Genomic DNA, 19717 nt, shown 5'->3' with positions numbered 1-19717 from the left:
TCTCAGGGTCAAATGTCTTGTGGTCAGTAGGGTTGGAAGTCATCAAAGGGTTGGAAGGGTCATCAAAGGGTTCGAAGTCCATGTTTTTGGTATGTGAATTTCCTGCTTTTCTTCCCAGTCTTTGAAAAACGAGTTATTTCTAATGCAGTTGAATCACGACTTTCTTCTTTTCTCTTTGGAAGCGTGTACAGTGATCACTCGTTTATCACGGGGGTTGCGTTCCAAAAAGAACCAGTGATAAGTGAAATCCGTGAAGTAGGATTTATAAAAATTAAAAAAAAAAAAAAATGCAAAAGAATGTGAGAGGGACAAAATTTTAAATGTGCTGTAAATTTGACAATAAAGTTGTACTTGGTACTTGATAGTCAGCTTTATTTTTTAGCCTCTGGATACAATGCAGAGGCTCAGCTTCCCCTAAAATGTCCAAAAATAAGTGATCAAATACATGTGTGTACATGTCATTGACTAAATATGTGCTACAATGCGCTCAATTTTTGTTCGGAATCAGCTTTTAATTACGAGTTACGACGCGACCCTCTTCTCATTCATTCCCGCAGCTTCACTGTCCTTTAAACTGTGTGGACGCTGAGCGTCTACAGCACGGACGCTGGACGTTGAGAGAGTTCAGAGCCCGTTGTCCCAATGCATTGAAACTAGACGAGTCATTGGATAAATGCTTTGTCCCACCCATTGGACGCTCAGCGTCTCTTGTGAGTCTATGGACAGTGGGCGTTTATAGGCTGGCCAGGAAGCTCAGCTTTTCTGCATGATGATTGGATGATCGGTCTGAGTCAAGTCAAGTCAAGTCAAGTCAACTGTATTTATAGAGCACTTTCAAACAGCCATCGCTGCATACAAAGTGCTGTACATGGAGCAATTTAACATGCACAATAAACAGTAAGACTAATCGGTAATAAAGGCGGTAGAAAGCACCACACAGTAGAACCAAGAACAAATCTAAGTCATGCTGAGTCAAATGCCAAAGAATACAAGTGAGTTTTGAGGAGGGTTTTGAAGATGGGCAGCGAGGAGGCTTGCCGAATGTTCAGTGGGAGGTCATTCCAGAGAGAGGGACCAGCAACAGAAAACTTCTAATAATGTCTGGTCCACAGACCTGAGGCGCCGGGCAGGTGTGTAGGGGCGGATGAGCTCAGAGAGGTAAGGTGGCGCGAGATTATTCAGAGATTTGAAAACAAATGAGAGGATCTTGAAAATAACTCTAAAATGTATGGGGAGCCAGTGAAGGGATGCCAGAGTAGGAGTTATGTGCTGCCTCTTACGAGTACCAGTCAAGAGGCGAGCAGCGGCATTCTGGACCAGCTGAAGGCGCTTAATGGAGGACTGGCTGACTCCAAAGTAAATGGCATTGCAGTAATCGACCCGGGATGTGACAAAGGCATGAATTACTGTCTCAAAGTGTTCATGTGAGAGGAGAGGTTTTATTTTGGCCAGCTGTCTAAGGTGAAAGAAGCTGGATTTAACAACAGCACCAATTTGCCGATCAAGTTTCAAATCACTGTCCAGTTTAAGGCCCGAGTTTGAGACTGTTGACTTAAGATAAGGAGACAGGGGGCCCAAGTCTACAGGATGGGATGTACAAGGGCCACTGGGACCAAACAATATCACCTCTGTCTTCTTTTCATTGAATTTCAAGAAATTTTGTGCCATCCAGGTTTTGATTTCTTCCAGACAGGATAGGAGTGGCCTTAATGAGAAGGCGTCTTTCTTGCTCAGTGGGACATAGATCTGGCAGTCATCTGCATAGCAGTGGAAGGGAATACCATGTTTCCTTAAGATGGAACCCAATGGGAGCAGATACAGCGAGAACAGCAGAGGCCCCAGAATTGAGCCCTGTGGAACACCACATGACAGGGGAGCAGTGCGTGACTCAGAGCAGCCAAGGCTGACACAAAAGGTTCTGTCAGCTAAATAGGACCTAAACCACTCAAGAGCACTGCCGCCAATGCCCACCAAGTGCTGCAAACGAGTCAGCAGAATACTGTGATCCACTGTATCAAATGCTGCAGTTAAGTCCAATAAAACGAGACACACGTGGTCTCCAGCGTCATTTGCCAGGAGGATGTCATTAGAAACGCGTAACAGGGCTGACTCCGTGCTATGCATCATCTTGAAACCTGACTGGAAGACCTCCAAGATGTTATGTTCATCCAAGAAAAATTTCAACTGCATGTGCACCACTTTTTCCAGAATTTTGGAAATGAAAGGCAGTTTGCAAATGGGCCTGAAACTTGACAGCACATCTGGATCAAGACCAGGTTTCTTGAGCAAGGGTTGGACCACAGCATGTTTAAACTGTTGGGGAACTATACCAGAAGAGAGGCTGCTGTTGGTGATATCCAAGACCGATGCGGCAACACTCGGGAGAACCTCCTGAAAGAAGTGCGGGGGAAGAGAGTCTCAGGGGGAGCCAGATGGCTTCGTCTGGCGAACTACATCCTCCAAAAGTGTCAAGGACACAGTTTCAAAAGAATTTAGCACAGCTGAACATGGAACATGGACAGAGACGTCAGATGCGGTATTTGAGACCGGAGTCCTAGCTGTAGAGACCTTATCGATGAAAAACTGAAGGAATCTGTTGCACATCTCTGATGAAGAATCCGAGCAAGTAGGCAGAGGGGGTTTGAGTACAGAATCTATCGTTTTAAATAGTGCGTGCGGGTTGTGACGGTTAGCTTGAATAAGGTCCGACAGATATTCTCTTTTGGCCTCTTTTACTGTGAGCTGGTAGTTACGCCAGAAGTCTTTCCAAATTTGATAAGAGACATGCAATTTGTCTTTTTTCCACTTGCGTTCGGCTTTGCGACACCCCTGCCTAGCTACGCGGGTAATGCCGTTAAACCATGGCTCGGGTTTAGGTTTTGGGAGCACAGTTTTTGAAGGAGCCACCAAATCCAGGTGAGTTCCTCTGTGTTAGACGAGGGTACGCAAAGGTTATTAAAGGCATCAGAGAAACGACTAGCAGTGCGAGGGTTAAAAATTCGGCGTTTACAACTAGGAGCGGCAGATTTCACAGCAGCATGTGATAAGACTACGTCAAATAAAACTGCCATGTGATCAGAAATCCCATTTTCAAGGACTTCCAGATTTGACACCGGTAGACCATAAGCAAGGACAAGGTCTAAAATATGTCCTTGTTCATGTGTCACATACTGCACGAAATTAAGAAATTAAGAGTCGATAAGTCTTAAGAAGTCCTTTGCTAGTGGTTTTTCCGGACAGCACACATGGATATTAAAATCCCCCATTAGGAGGATATGATCATATCTCAGCCTGATTTCCGCAAGAAAGGTTGAAAAGTCGCTTAAAAAGTCTTTGTTGTATTTAGGAGGACGGTAAATGACAGCACAGAGCACCGGGAAAACACGACCGACTTCAAAGAAGGTTGCTTCAAAGCTGGTGCCTGATGTGGTGAATGTGCACCGTTTACATTTGAAATTGTTCTTGAAGATACTCACCGTTCCTCCACCACGGCCTGATGTCCTCGGTGTATCGAGGAAACCACAGTCAGGTGGCAACAATTCAAGCAAAGCGTTGTACTCACCAGTACCTGCCCAAGTCTCCGTCAGACACAGGAAATCCAAGTGATTGGAAAGGAAATACTCCCTCAGAATATGGGTCTTGTTCGTCAGCGACCGGGCGTTTAACAATGCGATCCTTGTGGGAGTAGCAACGGGAGGGATTGCCTCTTCCGATCGCCGAGCCCGGGGGAATTCATTCCCTCAAAAGCTTTCGCTGGATTCCTCGCCGAGAAAGGCGTGGAGGGTAGAAATGCTGTGGCGCGGTGGGAGAGCCAACGACTGTTAGCAAGCACGAGGCGACGGGGTCGAGGGCACACCATGCCGGAGCGATCGAAATGTGTCTCAGATCCCGTTTTAGCTTCACGAGCTGACCGCTGGGGGCGAGCGAATCCTTTTTGATTGACAGCGAAATGAGCCAATCACGATCTTATGGTGATGGCAACCTTCTCATTTTTTGAAAAGGAACGGAGAGTAGAATTCACGTCTTAATAAACGGACACATTTTATGATGTAGGCCGAAATTTAGCTTCCCCTCCTTGACAGACCAGCATCCGCCACTGATACAATAAAACCGAAGACCAAAAATTTGCAAAGGTAGATTTGGCAAGCTGTACAGAGACGAGGTGCGGAGACTGTTCACGTCGGTCAGTGTCTGAGCCAATCAGGATGCAGAACGCAATTCACTGTTTAAAATCATTTTAAAAACTGCACTAAAAAAATCCGTGAAACAGCGAAGCCGCGGAAAGTGAACTGCGTTAGAGCGAGGGATGACTGTACTCCATTTCTCCATGCATGTACATCGCCACACCACCCCCAAGAGCCCAATGTGCACACAGCAGGAGCAGAGACCGTGTTTGTTTTTATACAGTATGTTTTTTTTTCTTTTTTTAAGCAGTCTTATTTTAGTAGTTATGTTGTTGTTGTCCTTGGAAGTTACATTCCAACTTGAGTTTTCAAGGATTCAAGGGTTCAAAAATCAAGGATACAAAGCTCCCAGGACTTTTTTACCAACACAAATTTCCACATGATGTGATACGAAATATAATACCGATAGTCCCAGGTGAGTCCAGTGCATCCCAAGGCTTGTGAAAGCAAAGACAGAACAAAAACACAGTATGATAAAGAGAGAAGCGAGATGCTTATTCGCCATTTCAATGTGTGCAAATGGAAGGCATCAAAAGTGTGGATCCTGCAGAATGAAAAGGCAAGCAATGTTCCCACTAAGTTGCGCACGTGAGCAATTGTGCACTTCTCTCACCCTCTCAGCCCACACACACACACACACACACTACATTTCTACACTCTTCATTTCCACCACACTTTAATCTACAAACAGGACACCAGACTATTCCCACTTCCATTACAGTTTCAGTAATGCGACCGAGGGTGTGCACTCAGTTGTTCTATAGTTTGATGTATTGACAAACATTCACTCACACACCTCAGACGAGAGGCCGTGGACTGCTCCATTCAGGAAGTGCAAAAATGGACATGGTTTACACGCCCCTTGAATGAGGTTCTTTCGTGCGTTTCCAAGGTCAGCTAACTAGGAATTTTTGTGTTTTATGAAATTAAGTTTTCCATTACTGATGAGTGGACAATGTACGACCATAGTTATACAAAGACTGGCTGAATTAATTATGCTTAAAATAACCCGTGCTATAATAAAAGTAACTTGGGCCACTTTTATTTGTGTCATAATTCGAATGTTCTAGTTTGCTATTAAGGTCATTTTACTTTTTTCATAACTTACTACATCACATTCCTTGATTGCAGGTTTTGGACAGGTGTGATCAGGGTTTGGCCGCCGCGTGCGTGTCAGATGTTGTTCACCGTGGTCCAAGGAATGCTCATGGAGTAGTTGGTGTGAATGCTCAGAGGGATGGAAAACTAGAGGGAACATTGAATGCAACAGGCTTGAATTTCAAGGTCATTGTGTGCTTGACAAAAATGAGAATAAAGTGTTCAATGTGGAGGGATGAATGGGCATTTTTAGGTTATGATAGTATAGTAGTTTTGAGTAGTTGAGTTTTAGTAGTTGAATAAATACTAAGTTTTGAAGTCACGCAATAATCGTTATATTAATTGTGATGTCAATCAATCAAATCCAAATCATCGTGATTATTATTATTCCCATAATTGTCCGGCCCTAACTTACAGTATACCAGGCCCAATTTATTTCTGTTTCTTATCTGTGGAAGCCGATGTATATGTTCGATTCATACTTTATCAGCTGCAAAGATAGTCATCACATGGATTGTGTTTACATTAGTAGAGTGGTTCTTAACCCTTGTAGAGGTACTGAACCCTACCAGTTCATATGCACATTCAATAAAACCCTTCCATCCATCTATTTTCCGAACTGCTCAGTCCTCACTAGGGGTCGCGGGGGGTGCTGGAGCCTATCCCAGCCGCCTTCGGGCAGTAGGCGGGGGACACCCTGAACCGGTTGCCAGCCAATTGCAGGGCACACAGAGACGAACAACCATGCGCGCTCACACATACACCTAGGGACAATTTAGTGTGTTCAATCAGCCTGCCATGCATGTTTTTGGAACGTGGGAGGAAACCGGAGCACCTGGAGAAAACCCACGCAGGCCCGGGGAGAACATGCAAACTCCACACAGGGAGGCCGGAGCTGGAATTGAACCCAGTACCTCTGCACTGTGAAGTCGACGTGCTAACTACTGGACTACCGGGCCGCCCACCAAACCCTTCATGAGTGAAGGATAAATATATATAATTCAAGATATTAAAAAATAAATATAGAGTATATCATTCAAGATATAAAAAAAACACATTTATTAAAAACAGAAAAAAGTAAATAAAATTTCAGAAGATAACTATACTTTTTTTTTGTTTAATTGTACGACGTACTGTCACGACAGTCAAACGTTGACGACTAAGCGAACTAAATTTCCCACAGCACTGATTGGACAAGCAATGTCATGTGATTATCTGCAGCCAGTGATGGCCAAGCGGGTGTGTCTTAACTAATTAACATGTTGAGTTGCGTGTGTCTCACCCTGCATGGCAGAGGCTCCGTCGAACCCCTGAGACCGACTCACCGAACCCCTGGGGTTCGATCGAACCCAAGTTAAGAAACACTGCATTAGTATCATAGTATCATCAGTAAATGATATCGCAACATAAAATTATTAAATTTTTCTGTCAAGTCATTTGAACTGACCTGACGGCTGGGATAGGCTCCAGCACCCCCCGCGACCCTAGTGAGGATTCAGCGGTTCGGAAAATGAATGAATGAATGAACAGAAATATGATCGTTTTGGAAAACTATTCTTACGGTGCATATGCCAAATGATAATAATTTGAAAAATGCCTGATGGAACACCCTTGGCTGTCTTCAACCATGAATTTGTAGTCTACTTAATTACAAATTAAAAAGAGGCAGTGTAGCGGATTATATTTTATATCACTATAAAATGGCACTCTTTGACATATATACAAAAGTGTGACGAAACACTGCATTCACTCTAAAAGAGTTTAGTGAAAGGGAAAGCATACTGTAAGGTGGAGCATAGTCGGTTTGGGCAGGATGTGCAGAGGAAGGATACGTTTGTGGACATTGGCAGAAACCTGTGAACTGTGCTCCTGATAAATGTAACTTTGTTTCACAGCGTTGTCAGATGGCTCCAAATATGGCAGTTAAAATAATAAAAGCACGTTTTATTCATAATGCAACCCACATCTTTTTTTTTGGAAGGTGGGGGGCACTTTTGAGTATTATCTGTGTCATAATGAGCTTTAAATATTTCTCTTTGACATCCCAAAGAAAACGGTGGGATGTCTCAATCGATGGAAATATAATTTTCACTGTTGTATTTGCCTCCTTCTCCCTTAGGGCGTGCTGTCCAATCTGTCATCCATCACAGATCTAGGGGGTTTCGACCCTGTTTGGCTCTTCATTGTTGTCGGAGGGGTCATGTTCGTGCTGGGCTTTGCTGGATGCATTGGAGCACTGCGGGAGAACACGCGCCTGCTTAAATTTGTAAGCTGCCTCCTCACTTTCAAAGGCCACACACACACACACACACACACACATACACACCAGTCTAACCACTTGAGCCCTCCTTTAGAAGAGCAGTTCACACCCAGAGCAGAGGCTGCCGAAGTCACAGGTGTCGCTGTCGCTTGAAGAGAAGCCCCCCCCCCCCCCAAAAAAAAACGTGCCGTCTCCCCGCCAAAGATCAAAGAACGCGGATCCGAACATCCTAATGTTGCTCTTTGCCTTTTGGTGTGGAAATAAAGTAGAATAGTTTTAAAGCCCAAATCAACACCCTCCATTTTGGGGGATGTATTCTGGTTCGACTGACAGCTGATGCAGACAAACCTGCTGCCTGCAGTCCTGAGTAGCTCTTACCTCCAGCCGATTTCCATTAGCAGCAGTAAGTCAGGCGTCGGAGAGAGGAGCTAATAGGGTTTTGCTACATGAATCATTAGCCTGTCTCCACCTACGTTTACTGTAAGGGGATGATTTAATGCTACCTCTGGGGCTGCACTTTTTGCCAAGCAAATTGAGCCTTCAACAGGACCATCAGACTAACACTGCTTGTAAAATTAACAATATTAAGTGGTACTGACTCGGGCTGCAGAAAAATGGAAAAGCATGCGACATGCGATAGAGGTTTTGACTACCGCGATACTGCGACTAGGGATGTTCTGATGAGTTTTAAGCTGCCGATACCGATTCCGATCATCCATGAATGTGATCGTCCAGTAATGACACCGAGCACGTCGCGTGGATTCGGGTCTAAAATTTTCAATCTTTGAGCTACAACTACCGATTTATATTAAATAATCCTTTAAACTGTTCATTCTTAGCTCATCAAACGTAATAAATTGCCATTTGTGTGTGTGTGTGTGTGTGTGTGTGTGTGTGTGTGTGTGTGTGTGTGTGTGTGTGTGTGTGTGTGTGTGTGTGTGTGTGTGTGTGTGTGTGTGTGTAGAGAGAGGGGGGACAGAGAAAAGGAGGAAAAGGGAGAGAGACAGACAGAGAGAAGGAACGGGAGAGAGATATTTTTTGAAGTTATACTATTTCGTGGTCGTGATCCCCCTAAATACTGTTCTCCTACCTGGTTTAAGGTTGCATCTGATTGAAGTCAGATAAAAGCATACAGGTCCACTTGCACATCTTTGGGATAAGCATATTGCACAGGGATTTTATCGCGTTGACGATATTTTTTTTGATGTATTGTGCAGCCCTACCACTCTCCATCTGTACTGACCGCTTGTGACTTTTTTTAGTTCTCCGTGTTCCTGGGTTTGATCTTCTTCCTGGAACTCGCCGCAGGAATTCTCGCCTTCGTCTTTAAGGATTGGATCAAAGACCAGCTCAACTTCTTCATTAACAACAATATCAAGGCTTACCGCGATGACATCGACTTGCAGAATCTCATTGACTTCGCCCAGGGATATGTAAGGCTGCCGCTGCTGCCGAAAACTACTGTCCACACAGATGCCCCGCTTTTCTGAAGTCTTATTTGGAGGCAGATGTTCTGGACAGAGGGTACCGGTCTGCTATAAATGTCAAAGTGAATGTAATTGTGATTATCCAATTATAAGAGGTGGCAGGGCTAATTGGTTCCCATGTAAAAACAATTTCTTTTGTTTGTTATCTGGAGCCGCTATCTTTGCCACCGTGAGCTGCCACCCCACGCAAGCAGAACTCGGATTGCCTCAGTGCCTTTCCAAGACCAGATCAAACAAAATCCTTGTCTATTGGTTGTTGGCTAATTGTCAGTTAGCATTTCTGTCTGTTGTTTGTTTCTTAGTGGTCATGCTGTGGCGCTCATGGGCCTGATGACTGGAATTTGAACATGTACTTCAACTGCACTGAACAGAACCACAGCAGGGAGCGCTGTGGTGTCCCTTTGTCTTGCTGTGTCAAAGACCCTGTGGTGAGGCGCTGAAACCAATTATTGCACCATCGATTTAGTACAGTGGGCCCTCTGAGGTCATCTGTTCTGCGTTTCACTGCCACTCACTTCGTTCATATTTCAATTCAGTTTTAAGTAAGAATGAATGAATCATTGAATTAATGAGTCATCAGATAAAACTTTGATGAAAAACTGACAAAATAACAAACAGAAAAAATGTACAGTAAATACTATAAAACATGTACAGAGTGAGATTTGCTTGTATCTCATGTGACATCTTGCATGACCTCAGAGAACAATAAATCCTCCTTCATTACAGGGGGTTACGTTCCAGAACACCCCCCTAATAAGTGAAATCTGCGATATAGAATGACATCTTACGTTAATAAAACTAACCATATATGAATGGGCGACACGGTGTTCGACTGGTTAGCGCGTCCGGCTCACGATGCAGAGGTGCAGGGTTTGATTCTGACTCCGGCCTTCCTGCGTGGAGTTTGCATGTTCTCCCCGTGCCTGCGTAGGTTTTTCTCCGGGTACTCCGGTTTTCTCCCACATTCCAAGAACATGCATGGCAGGTTAATGGAACACTCTAGATTGGCATTAGGTTTGATTGTGAACGTGAACGGTTGTCTGCCCTGCAAATGGCCAGCAAGCGGTTCGCGGCGTCCCCCGCCCACTGGTCGAAGACAGCTGGGATAGGCTCCCTTGTAAGGATAAATCGGTTCAGGAAATGGATAGATGGTATTCGTTTTAATGCATGTGATCTTCGAACATGGCTTTCAAATCAAGGTGTCTTTTTTTTGGTAAAGAATTGACCAACTTGTCACATATTAAAATTGACCATCAAACGTTCCTTCCGCCTGCATGAGCATGTCGTACAACTGCGCATTAACGCGGTCTCAGCCCTTATTCACCGGTGACGTTTTGTTTTGTTTTCCCTTGTTGCTATCATGATTGTAGGCAGTTGTTAGCTAGCTTTCTTTCTTCTCTTGTATTCCTGGGTGGCTCCACCAATTCTGTTTTCGAACTGCGTTGCAGACCAACGTCAGGATGCCATTCCGCTTACATTGCATTCTATACAGAAAGGTAAAACGCGGAAGTGAATCAGCAAGGCGAGCAGCGCGCTGTGTCTACTGACAGAACACAATCAGCGGGTGTCAAAACGATAGCGACGCTCTGATTGGCTGAATCAGTACATGCAGATATTTTTTTCACGACACACAGGATTTAAACTCCAAACGCAGCAAAATACGATTAAATGGCAAAAATACTAAATTAATAACACTTCTACATAGTCTGTGATATACCGGGACCGCAAACACTGAACCCATGATGAAGGGGATTTTATTGCATTTCTAAAAAAAGTGGTGTCTTTTACGTGAACCGTCTGGTCACATTTTGAACTGCAAAGTCATGCAACTGTAAAATTTGAAAAAGGAACTGAGAGACATTAGCATTAGATTTCACCTCTCGTTTTTTTTCCTTAACAGGGTGTCGTCAACACGCAGTGTGGTTATGATGTGCGACGTGAAGAGGTAGGCACTGTCACACGTTTAGCACTGTCTCTCTACTGTATGAATGATCATCATAGTTGATTTATGTCATTGTTCAGAATAATTTCCACACCATTCTTCACAGAATTCTTCATTTTGTCAATTGTGCAGAACTGTTTTTGAAAAGACATCCTCTGCTGAAGGAGTTAAAGAATGCCATACCTTGCTGCAAACAGCGTAGACACCATTGATTTTGTCAGAAATAGAATAAAACATGACATGGACTGATGTGTTGGGCCACATTAACACGACTGAAACTCTTCCAGATTAGTATTTTTCTGCTCAATACAACATTGGCATTGAAACACAAGTTCAAGACATCCCGACTGATTTGCCATCTTTTAACAAAGATCTAAAATAAATTTACGTGAATGTTAATTTCCCCTATGCAAACCGGATTTATATACAGTATGTATTTTTTGTCCCGATGCTGGATTATTTTGTTAATTGCATTTCAATTAACAAAAGAATCAGTGGAATTGAAAACTTCAATTCAAGCCAACGTTAAGAGAATGCATGCAATGGCATTTTCAGATCTATTTAAATTTCACCGGATGGTGTGCACGGAGCCGCCCTTTTCTTGCAGAAATCACAAGCTTCTGAGCTTACAAGGTCAAGCTGATTGAAATGACCTGAGCAGTCAAGGGTGATTTAAAATCTTAATATCCATAATAAAAGAAAAGAAAAGAGAGAAATGCCCACAAACATCACTCGAGCATCACAGCAGAATTTGAGAATCTGCCGAGTTAATTACCCAGGCTTCTTTGCACGCTTCCTGCCGTAATAACAGATTGTTCCTCTAGCAGGTATAATTAGCCTCCCGTTATAGCCTGGAGAGCAGCCTTACGCCACTGTGTAATTGGCAATCGGCTGGGTTGTGCCAGTCCGCTCTGTTGTGTGTGTGTGTGTGTGTGTGTGTGTGTGTGTGTGTGTGTGTGTGTGTGTGTGTGTGTGTGTGCGTGTGCGTGTGCCGCGGGTGGGTGGGTGGGTGTGGCAGTTACGACTCACTGCACTGCAGTCCGACAGATTGCTTGTTGCTAGGCACACTGCAGCACAGTGAACTGCTGTCCGCTGAGTAGGTATGAATTTGTTTTTCCCATGTCTGTTTACGCCCCGCCGACTAATATTTTGCCGGCGCTATCAGTGATGCGCAGCTTGTTTATGGAGACACTCAGAGAATTTAGCCCTCCGACCAAGGTTGAAAATGAAATACCTTTTGAGAATGTTGACCAACTAAACAGCTTGCTCCAAAGGAGCTCCCTTCATCCCCTATAGGTTAAAAAATAGCATCAGGTTGCGCTTGTGAACAAAATGTCTACCAAATCTGAGGCTGCGCTTGTTTTGCCCTATTTTCCTTATTCGTGAACACAGCACAGAGTACAGTGGAACCTCAATTCAATAGACTCGAAACGAACAGATCCCAGATTATTCGGACAGAAAATAGTCTCCAGTCTCCTCAAAATGCCCCTTTGGACAGTACATGTCAAAGTGCGTTAGCTCAAAGATTGGCCACAGTTATTAACAGTCTGGTCGCATGTTTCCAGTTTGTGCTGCTCCCTCATCATCGATAAATAGACTTTACAGGAGACGAGAGCAGCCTAAAAAGTGTGTCAATGTTGCGGCCATGTTGGCAGGACGACCTCAACCATCAAAAACAATATGGTACAGAATGTGGCGGCAATGTAAGTAGGGTCGACTGTCCCATCAACTGTAATAGAAAGAATGCCTTAAGCAACATGGCTCAAAAGGAACATCGCTCATATCTTCCTGTTCATATCTGTGGTTGTTTTTTTTTAGTCATTTACACATGTCTGGAATATGCTTTTTTTGTCCAGTTACACACATGTGTTTTGTAAAGCCCTTGTCTATGGCATCTAATCTTGATGGAGATGAAAAAAGAAAGCGCTAATATCGTGGCTCATGAGCACAACCAACGCGGCATTATCCTCCCCCCAAGCAGCAACAAGGTAAGGTTGGATGAACTTTAAAACATTTTGTAAACAGTTATGCAATCATTTTGATTTTAGGTCATGAAAAAAAGTCCTTTGATGTCACGGACAATCTGCTCGAACAGCTCTCTCTGCTCTCCTCCCCAATCAGTCCGTTAAATCGAGGTTCCACTGTATAGCACAAAAATTAGTATTATCTTGTCAGGCACAAGAAACAGTCCCACTTATTCTGAAGGAGAATGACTCGGCCTCACTCGCATTTTCCTGTGACACAGGAGAGGTCAAGGTTCAGCAGGTTGTCAGAACAGATCACTTGCGTGTTACTTGATCCAATCCTTAATTTGTTTCTGACATAATAGTTGTTTTTACCCCCGTGCTTTGTACAGAAGCTGGACCAACAAAAATACATCTATACCAAAGGCTGTGTGGGGCAATTTGAAAAGTGGCTGCAGGACAACCTCATTATTGTTGCTGGCACCTTTGTCGGGATCGCACTTTTGCAGGTGAGTGTGATGTTCATACGGTCAACCAGCGCCCATTAGGGGCTCAGATTTTTTTCTTGTCACTACCCCCTTGTGGCGAGATCCCTACAGTTGAGTAAATCCCCGCAGCGTAACGGTCCAATTTTTTTTTCTTAATCCAATATGACCATCCTTAATCCCTCGCTTCCTGTGTGGTTTCCTCTCCAGATTTTTGGAATCTGCCTCGCTCAAAACCTGGTGAGCGACATCAAAGCTGTCAAAGCCAACTGGTGACCAGAGAGGCGGCATGAGGAGCCCTTCAGAAGCCCTTGCAGGTCTATGAGGCAGCCCTCCTGTCTGATGTGTAACTGCTCTGAGCTCGGTAGCACATCTGTATATCTATATATTTTTTTGATAGTCCCTCCCTGCCTACCCCTTCTCAGACAAGTGCGTTCATGGCAAGACGTTGCACATGGATGCTTGTCAGATGGGAGATTAAAAGCCACAGAGGGGACGCCGACAAAGGAAAATGACCCCTTTCTTTCGGTCAAGTGTGACATTGTCATTTTTTTTGCCACTCAGTAAGGGATACATCACTCTGTTTTTCTTCTCATTGGTGACCCCTGAGTTCTGGTAGGCCACGCCTGACATGTGAGATGTCTCAGCACATTTAAAGCCCAAGTCCAAAGGTAAAAAGTGCTATTAATTTCCAGCGTTTGTCCTCCTGTCTGAAACGAGCCCGCAATACCGCAGGGATTGGTGAAAATCGATTTTGTTTGCCTTGTTGAAAACATATTTCGCTTTCCGTCCGTGTGTGGTGAATTACAATGGCCATACTTCATACACAGACAAATCACTTTTGGAACCTATATGGAGATATGCAGTTGGTAAGCCACCTTAGCCAACACACTTTTTGTGTCTCTCACAGCATCCGTCAGGCACACAGGATTGCTGGTTTTGGCCCTTTTACCACATTTGTCTTATGCTTAAATGCTATCTTCAACAATGTGTTTTAGCTTTTATATTCTTCTTTCATATAGCTATATGTATAGAGATTTACCCCCCCCCCCCCCAAGTGTTTTATTAAACCAAGCAGTTGGCAACAAAGTGGCAAATTGTTTTCGTCTGACCACATCATATCAGTCACCCACCTGTCGATTTTTTTGGGATAGGTTAAATAGATTAGAAAACTCGGATGTTACATTAGAATCTTATCAATATGATCTGAATGCTGCTCGAACTTGAACGAGATTATGACAGTTGTCGTGCAGTACGAAGCCCTTGTCATTTCCCAGTGTTATTGGCCTCAGACTCACGAATTGTTCAGATGATTTGTTTCAAATTGCGCCTCAGCCATTTGTCTCATCTCATCTTGTCCCGAGCTGCTGGTTTTATCTGAGGAGCAGCGCCCCGTCCCACCTGTCAGCAGACCATCACGCCACGTGGGTTGTCAACATGGCGAGATGTTTGTGTCTCTTTGCAAAAGTCATACAGCACTCTGTCAACATGTTGGTGGGATATGCACAAGTATAAGCCCCCCCATCCCCTAAAAAAGAAAGAAACATGAAAAATGAGCCGCCTTAATATTCTGGGAACAGCACAGCAAGACTTTTTACCTGTGGAAATACGTATCTGGAATTTCACGCCGTGTGATCTGAAGCGGTGTGCACATCCCACATGGCGCGCTCGCCTACGCGCCCGTGTTTGGTCGCCTGTCATCCAGATATATTTTTACACGCTTTGGTTGTTTGAACTAGTCTCACGGCAAGTTAGTTGTTTTCAAACTAAATTCTCACCATGTCTCAGTGCTGATAAATGCTTTTTCTGAGCTTTTTTTTTAGGAGACCACAATTTTGCCTTCAGAGCCAATGTAGAATTATTGAGCGCATCAAACACAGATGCAGTGTTTGCCTGATGTGACAGTTGTGTTTACTTTCAATAAACGATCATAGATCTTGAGTTTGATCTTCTTCAAGCGCAATGAAATCAGTCACGAGTAGCTTTGTTCCGAAAGCTCTTGAACCTAAGCGTTTGCTCAGGGTTTGAAACACCCTTTCCCCATGTCACGTTTTGGTAGGAGTGTGTAGGTGTGTTTAGAAGAGGAGGACCTCTGGGGATACGTTACCTTTATAAACGTGGCAGATATGCAGCCATACAGGCTAATGGCTAATGTAGCAGCATTTTTCTGAATCCTTTAAAGTTGGGCTTGACTTGTTCCCCCTCCTTGACAAGCCCAGCCCACCCCCATGAATTTCCAAAGAGCTTTCTTTCTGCATTGTCCTTTTATGATAAAGGCCTTGCATAAACAAGCTTGTTAATTCCTCAGCTTTCCCGGTGGACATTTAAATCATTCCCATGAAGGTGCCTTATACATCCCATGAATGTCTAAGTGGGAAACGACATGCACCTAGCACACGCTCCTCACAACACAAGTTAGCTTTATGCAATGCACAGCACAAATGAGGAGTGTGAATAGAGAGGTCCTGTCAGTGAAGTGTGTGGTTTTTTTTCCTTGTCTAGATTTAAGAATGAGAACATTCCGTTACTTACATTTCCAGACATTGACATTTATATTTTGCAAAGAAGCCATTGTTGTCCCACGCTTTATTCATGAAAGTGTCTGTCAGAAAATGGGTTGTTAGAAATCATCATCTTCAGGCGCATTTTACCTCACCAGCGGCTGATCGGTGAGCAGCAAGATTGTTGTTAACAATAGAACAATAGAAAGGCACTCGATCACGTGGGCCTCAGAGGTCTCAACGCTGTGTCAGTAATCAAGTGTAAATGATCTGGAATTCACTCTCAAGAAGCATCCTATCATGCATGCGTCTTTTGGCTTTACAGAAACCACTGAACATTGTAAACATAGCTCCGGTGATGGCCTTATTAATAAATCCTGTCGGCGAATATGAAAACTGTGGGACATGGTCTGTTACACTGTATATTGTGTTAAAATGTGCTTCTTTCATATATTAAAGGATTTAAATCATAACACCCCCTTATGACTTTTTTTTTTGTGCACCCATCAAAGGATTGATTTTATTTTGCTAGACTATTTCACTGGTTTGGAGCTTGATTGTTTTATTTGAAAAAACTTGTGATACAAATACCAATCCCTATATCAAATGCAGTCAACATAAAAGCCTTTATTAACAATAGAGGCAATTCTGTGGTAACATTTCAAGGTTGTTCAAAAAGGTCGTTCTCGCATTTCTTCCTGACAATCGCTTGCACCTTAATGTCATGACATTGCCGCTAAAGTTTGTGGTTACAAAATATGGAATTATTTGTCATGTTGATGGATTAAAAACATTGTAAGAAAATGACACAGAAAGAAGTCCTTTTCATCTGCTGTAATTACATTGATTGTCTAAATCCATACAAACAACAAAGAATGCATCCATTATTTTTTAAAGCCTCAACCCTTTTACCAAGATTACCAAATCCAGCAGAATCACTTCTCCTTGTACACCATTAATTGACGATAATTTTGCATCATAGATAATTTGGCGAGCGGAGTATTATTATTCTACATGACATCAGTGACCACTGCAAACAACAAAACACAATATTGACAAGTGAGAAGAAAGATGAGGACATTGATGTGCTAAACAATTACAGACTCAGGACTGGAATTTAGTGTCTATGAATACTGAAACAATTGTAACTGTCAAACAACAATAAAAGCAAAACAATGACAACCCATGGATCTCAAAAGTTCGAATAAACGCCCGCAAAAAGGGGAAAATCGAGGGAACTTCTTAAAACACAGACCTAAAGAAAAAAAATACTCGAAATGTACTTGAACTAATATTAGAATTTGTGAGAAAGAATATCATACATAATCTTAAATATAATCATAATATTAGATATCGGCGGCGGTAGTCCAGTGGTTAGCTCGTCGACTTCACAGTGCAGAGGTACCGGGTTCGATTCCAGCTCCGGCCTCCCTGTGTGGAGTTTGCATGTTCTCCCCGGGCCTGTGTGGGTTTTCTCCGGGTGACCCGGTTTCCTCCCACATTCCAAAAACACGCATGGCAGGCTGATTGAACACTCTAAAATTTAGAGTCTAAATTATCCCTAGGTGTGAGTCTGGGCGTGCATGGTTGTTTGTCTCTGTGTGCCCTGCGATTGACTGGCAACCGATTCAGGATGTCCCCCGCCTGCTGCCCAAAGACAGCTGGGATAGGCTCCAGCACCCCCCACGACCCCAGTGAGGATCAAGCGGTTCGGAAAATGGATGGATGGATGGATTAAATATTTGAAATGGCCTGAGAAATGTCAATAACCGACCCTATTTTCGCGAAAATGGTGTCGATTATGTTAAGTATAAACACATTCTTTGTAACGATCGATTGTATACAGATAAGACAATAAAGGGAACTGATAGTTTGTGGAATCTCGAAACCATTTTTTCCCCCCTCTCCTTCCCTAGTGTTTACTTTCTCAACTAAGATCTCGGGGCGCTGTACATACGGCGAGTACCGACAGGCCCTTCGCACTGTATCCCATGTTCGTCATTGTTTTTCATGTTTCTTGTGCAGAGCGTGCCTGTTAAGTCCAAATTACCCCATGGGGACAAATAAAGTTTTCTGAATCTGAACCATTTACACACATCTCCGATTTGTCATTTCGAAATGGACTTGGGAGCGCCGCCGTGACGAGCTTGAACGAATGTGTCGTGGGGAGCGCCTTGAGCACCGGCATCACCTATGTGGCACAGCGGGTGCTCAGCTGCAGAGGCGAAAGCACAGCAGAGTGTGGTGAACGCAGCACAGAAGATTGTCAAGAGCAGACTTCCCACTACCAGCGCAGCTGCAAAAAGAGGGCTCAGCATCATCAAGGACTCCACTCATCTCGATCACCCTCTCTTTGATCCTCTCCCCACAGGCAGGAGGCTTTGCAGCATCGGGTTTAGGACCACCAATGGAACAGCTTCTATGGGGAAGCTGTTAGACTGCTGAACTCCAACAGTGCTCTGTACTACTGACCCCAAGGATCTCCCATTCATCCCTGCACAATGAGCACTTCTCGATATACTCACTTTATTCTGCTTTTGCATTTTTGCGCATGAATTTCCACTCATGCCTAACTGGCCTTCATTTGGTTTGGCTGCTTAGTTAGAATTTATATTTGCACTCTCGGAATTTATTTTATACAGTTGTGCTCATAAGTTTACGTCCTTTGGCAAAACGTGTCATATATTAGCATCTTTGGGAGGAAATATGACTGATTATATCGGAAATGTTTTTACTGAGGGAGAATGAAGCCATCACAATTGTGTGTAACTTTTTAAAAATCATAACAGTAGCCCTGATCAAGGTTACATATTCTTTAATGTTTAGTCTGACATACACATGGACACACACGTTTGAATGGCTAGGGCTAGCTAAGGCTACGAGTAGGTTTCCAAACCCGTTGATTAGGTCTGCACAATCACATGCAACTAATCACATTTTAATTCTAATCACGATTTGGGCCATCATGGTTAAATGAACCTCATTGTCATCCATCCAGCCATTATGTGAACATTTATCCTCAGGCCGGGCGCGGGCATGCTCGAGCCTACACCAGCTGTCTTTGGGCAGTTGGCGATACGTATACAGTACAGCCAGCATATACTGTACTGTATTATAAACTAAGCATTCGCTCAATCAATGGTCCGCCAACCACTAGGGAGCGAACGCATGGTTAATGCCTCATTAAAAAGCCCAAATTACAAGTGCGCACACCCTGCAAGTGAGCGACTACTTCCGCTTAAAGCGTCGACTGAATGCAATTGGGGTTTTTGAGAGCGAGTCATGTCAAGAGAAGAAAATACTGTACAGCCAAATGAGAAGCAACATGGCGAGGAACCTTAATAGCGATCAACATTTTAAATTATTGGGTAAATGTTTTTTTTTAATGTAACAAATGTATACTCTGAGTTTTATCTTGCAGTGAAAACTTTACATTGTGATTGATAATAGTGCTCACATTATTGATCAAAAATAACCGTGATGATTATTTTGGCCAGAGTCGTGCAGCACTACAATTGAAAGCAATTAGTGTCTGAAAGAAAAGGTGGCTGAGCTCTAAATCATTAAAAGATGCTGTTCTGTTCAGAGTGTAAATGTCTGCTTGTATTTAAAGTTCCTTGAACGCATTGAACACTGTCTTGTTAATGACATAAATCAGATTGTCCACCAGCAAGAATGCCCTTTGATAGTAAAATTTGGAATGTCACATTTGCCTTGGATTATTGGAATATGTTTACATTCATCCCATGACGTCTACAATCAGCCAACAGAGGGAGACAGATGATGACCCAGCCGC

The 19717-nt window shown here is 43.5% G+C and overlaps 1 protein-coding gene across 3 annotated transcripts in view; it reads left to right on the top strand.

Annotated features, from left to right (window-relative positions):
• Window positions 1-16394, top strand: part of tspan17 (tetraspanin 17) — a 30708-nt gene extending 14314 nt beyond the window's left edge. For 2 of the 3 annotated variants that reach the window (XM_086105631.1, XM_086105629.1), the window contains 6 exons: window positions 7402-7548; window positions 8805-8975; window positions 9332-9457; window positions 10930-10974; window positions 13328-13444; window positions 13631-16394. In XM_086105631.1, coding sequence (XP_085961757.1) covers window positions 7402-7548; window positions 8805-8975; window positions 9332-9457; window positions 10930-10974; window positions 13328-13444; window positions 13631-13696 — 672 coding nt within the window. In that variant the 3' untranslated portion in view covers window positions 13697-16394. The remainder of the gene's footprint in view (window positions 1-7401; window positions 7549-8804; window positions 8976-9331; window positions 9458-10929; window positions 10975-13327; window positions 13445-13630) is intronic. The other variant, XM_086105630.1, reaches the window with a different exon arrangement.
• Window positions 16395-19717: the final 3323 nt, after the last annotated feature.

The sequence above is a fragment of the Hippocampus guttulatus genome, chromosome 2, assembly GCF_054856545.1.
Source record: "Hippocampus guttulatus isolate MCC_2025c chromosome 2, RoL_Hgut_1.0, whole genome shotgun sequence".
NCBI lineage: Eukaryota > Metazoa > Chordata > Actinopteri > Syngnathiformes > Syngnathidae > Hippocampus > Hippocampus guttulatus.
Note: the sequence above shows the minus strand (reverse complement) of the source record. Positions and strands in the feature narration are given on the sequence as shown.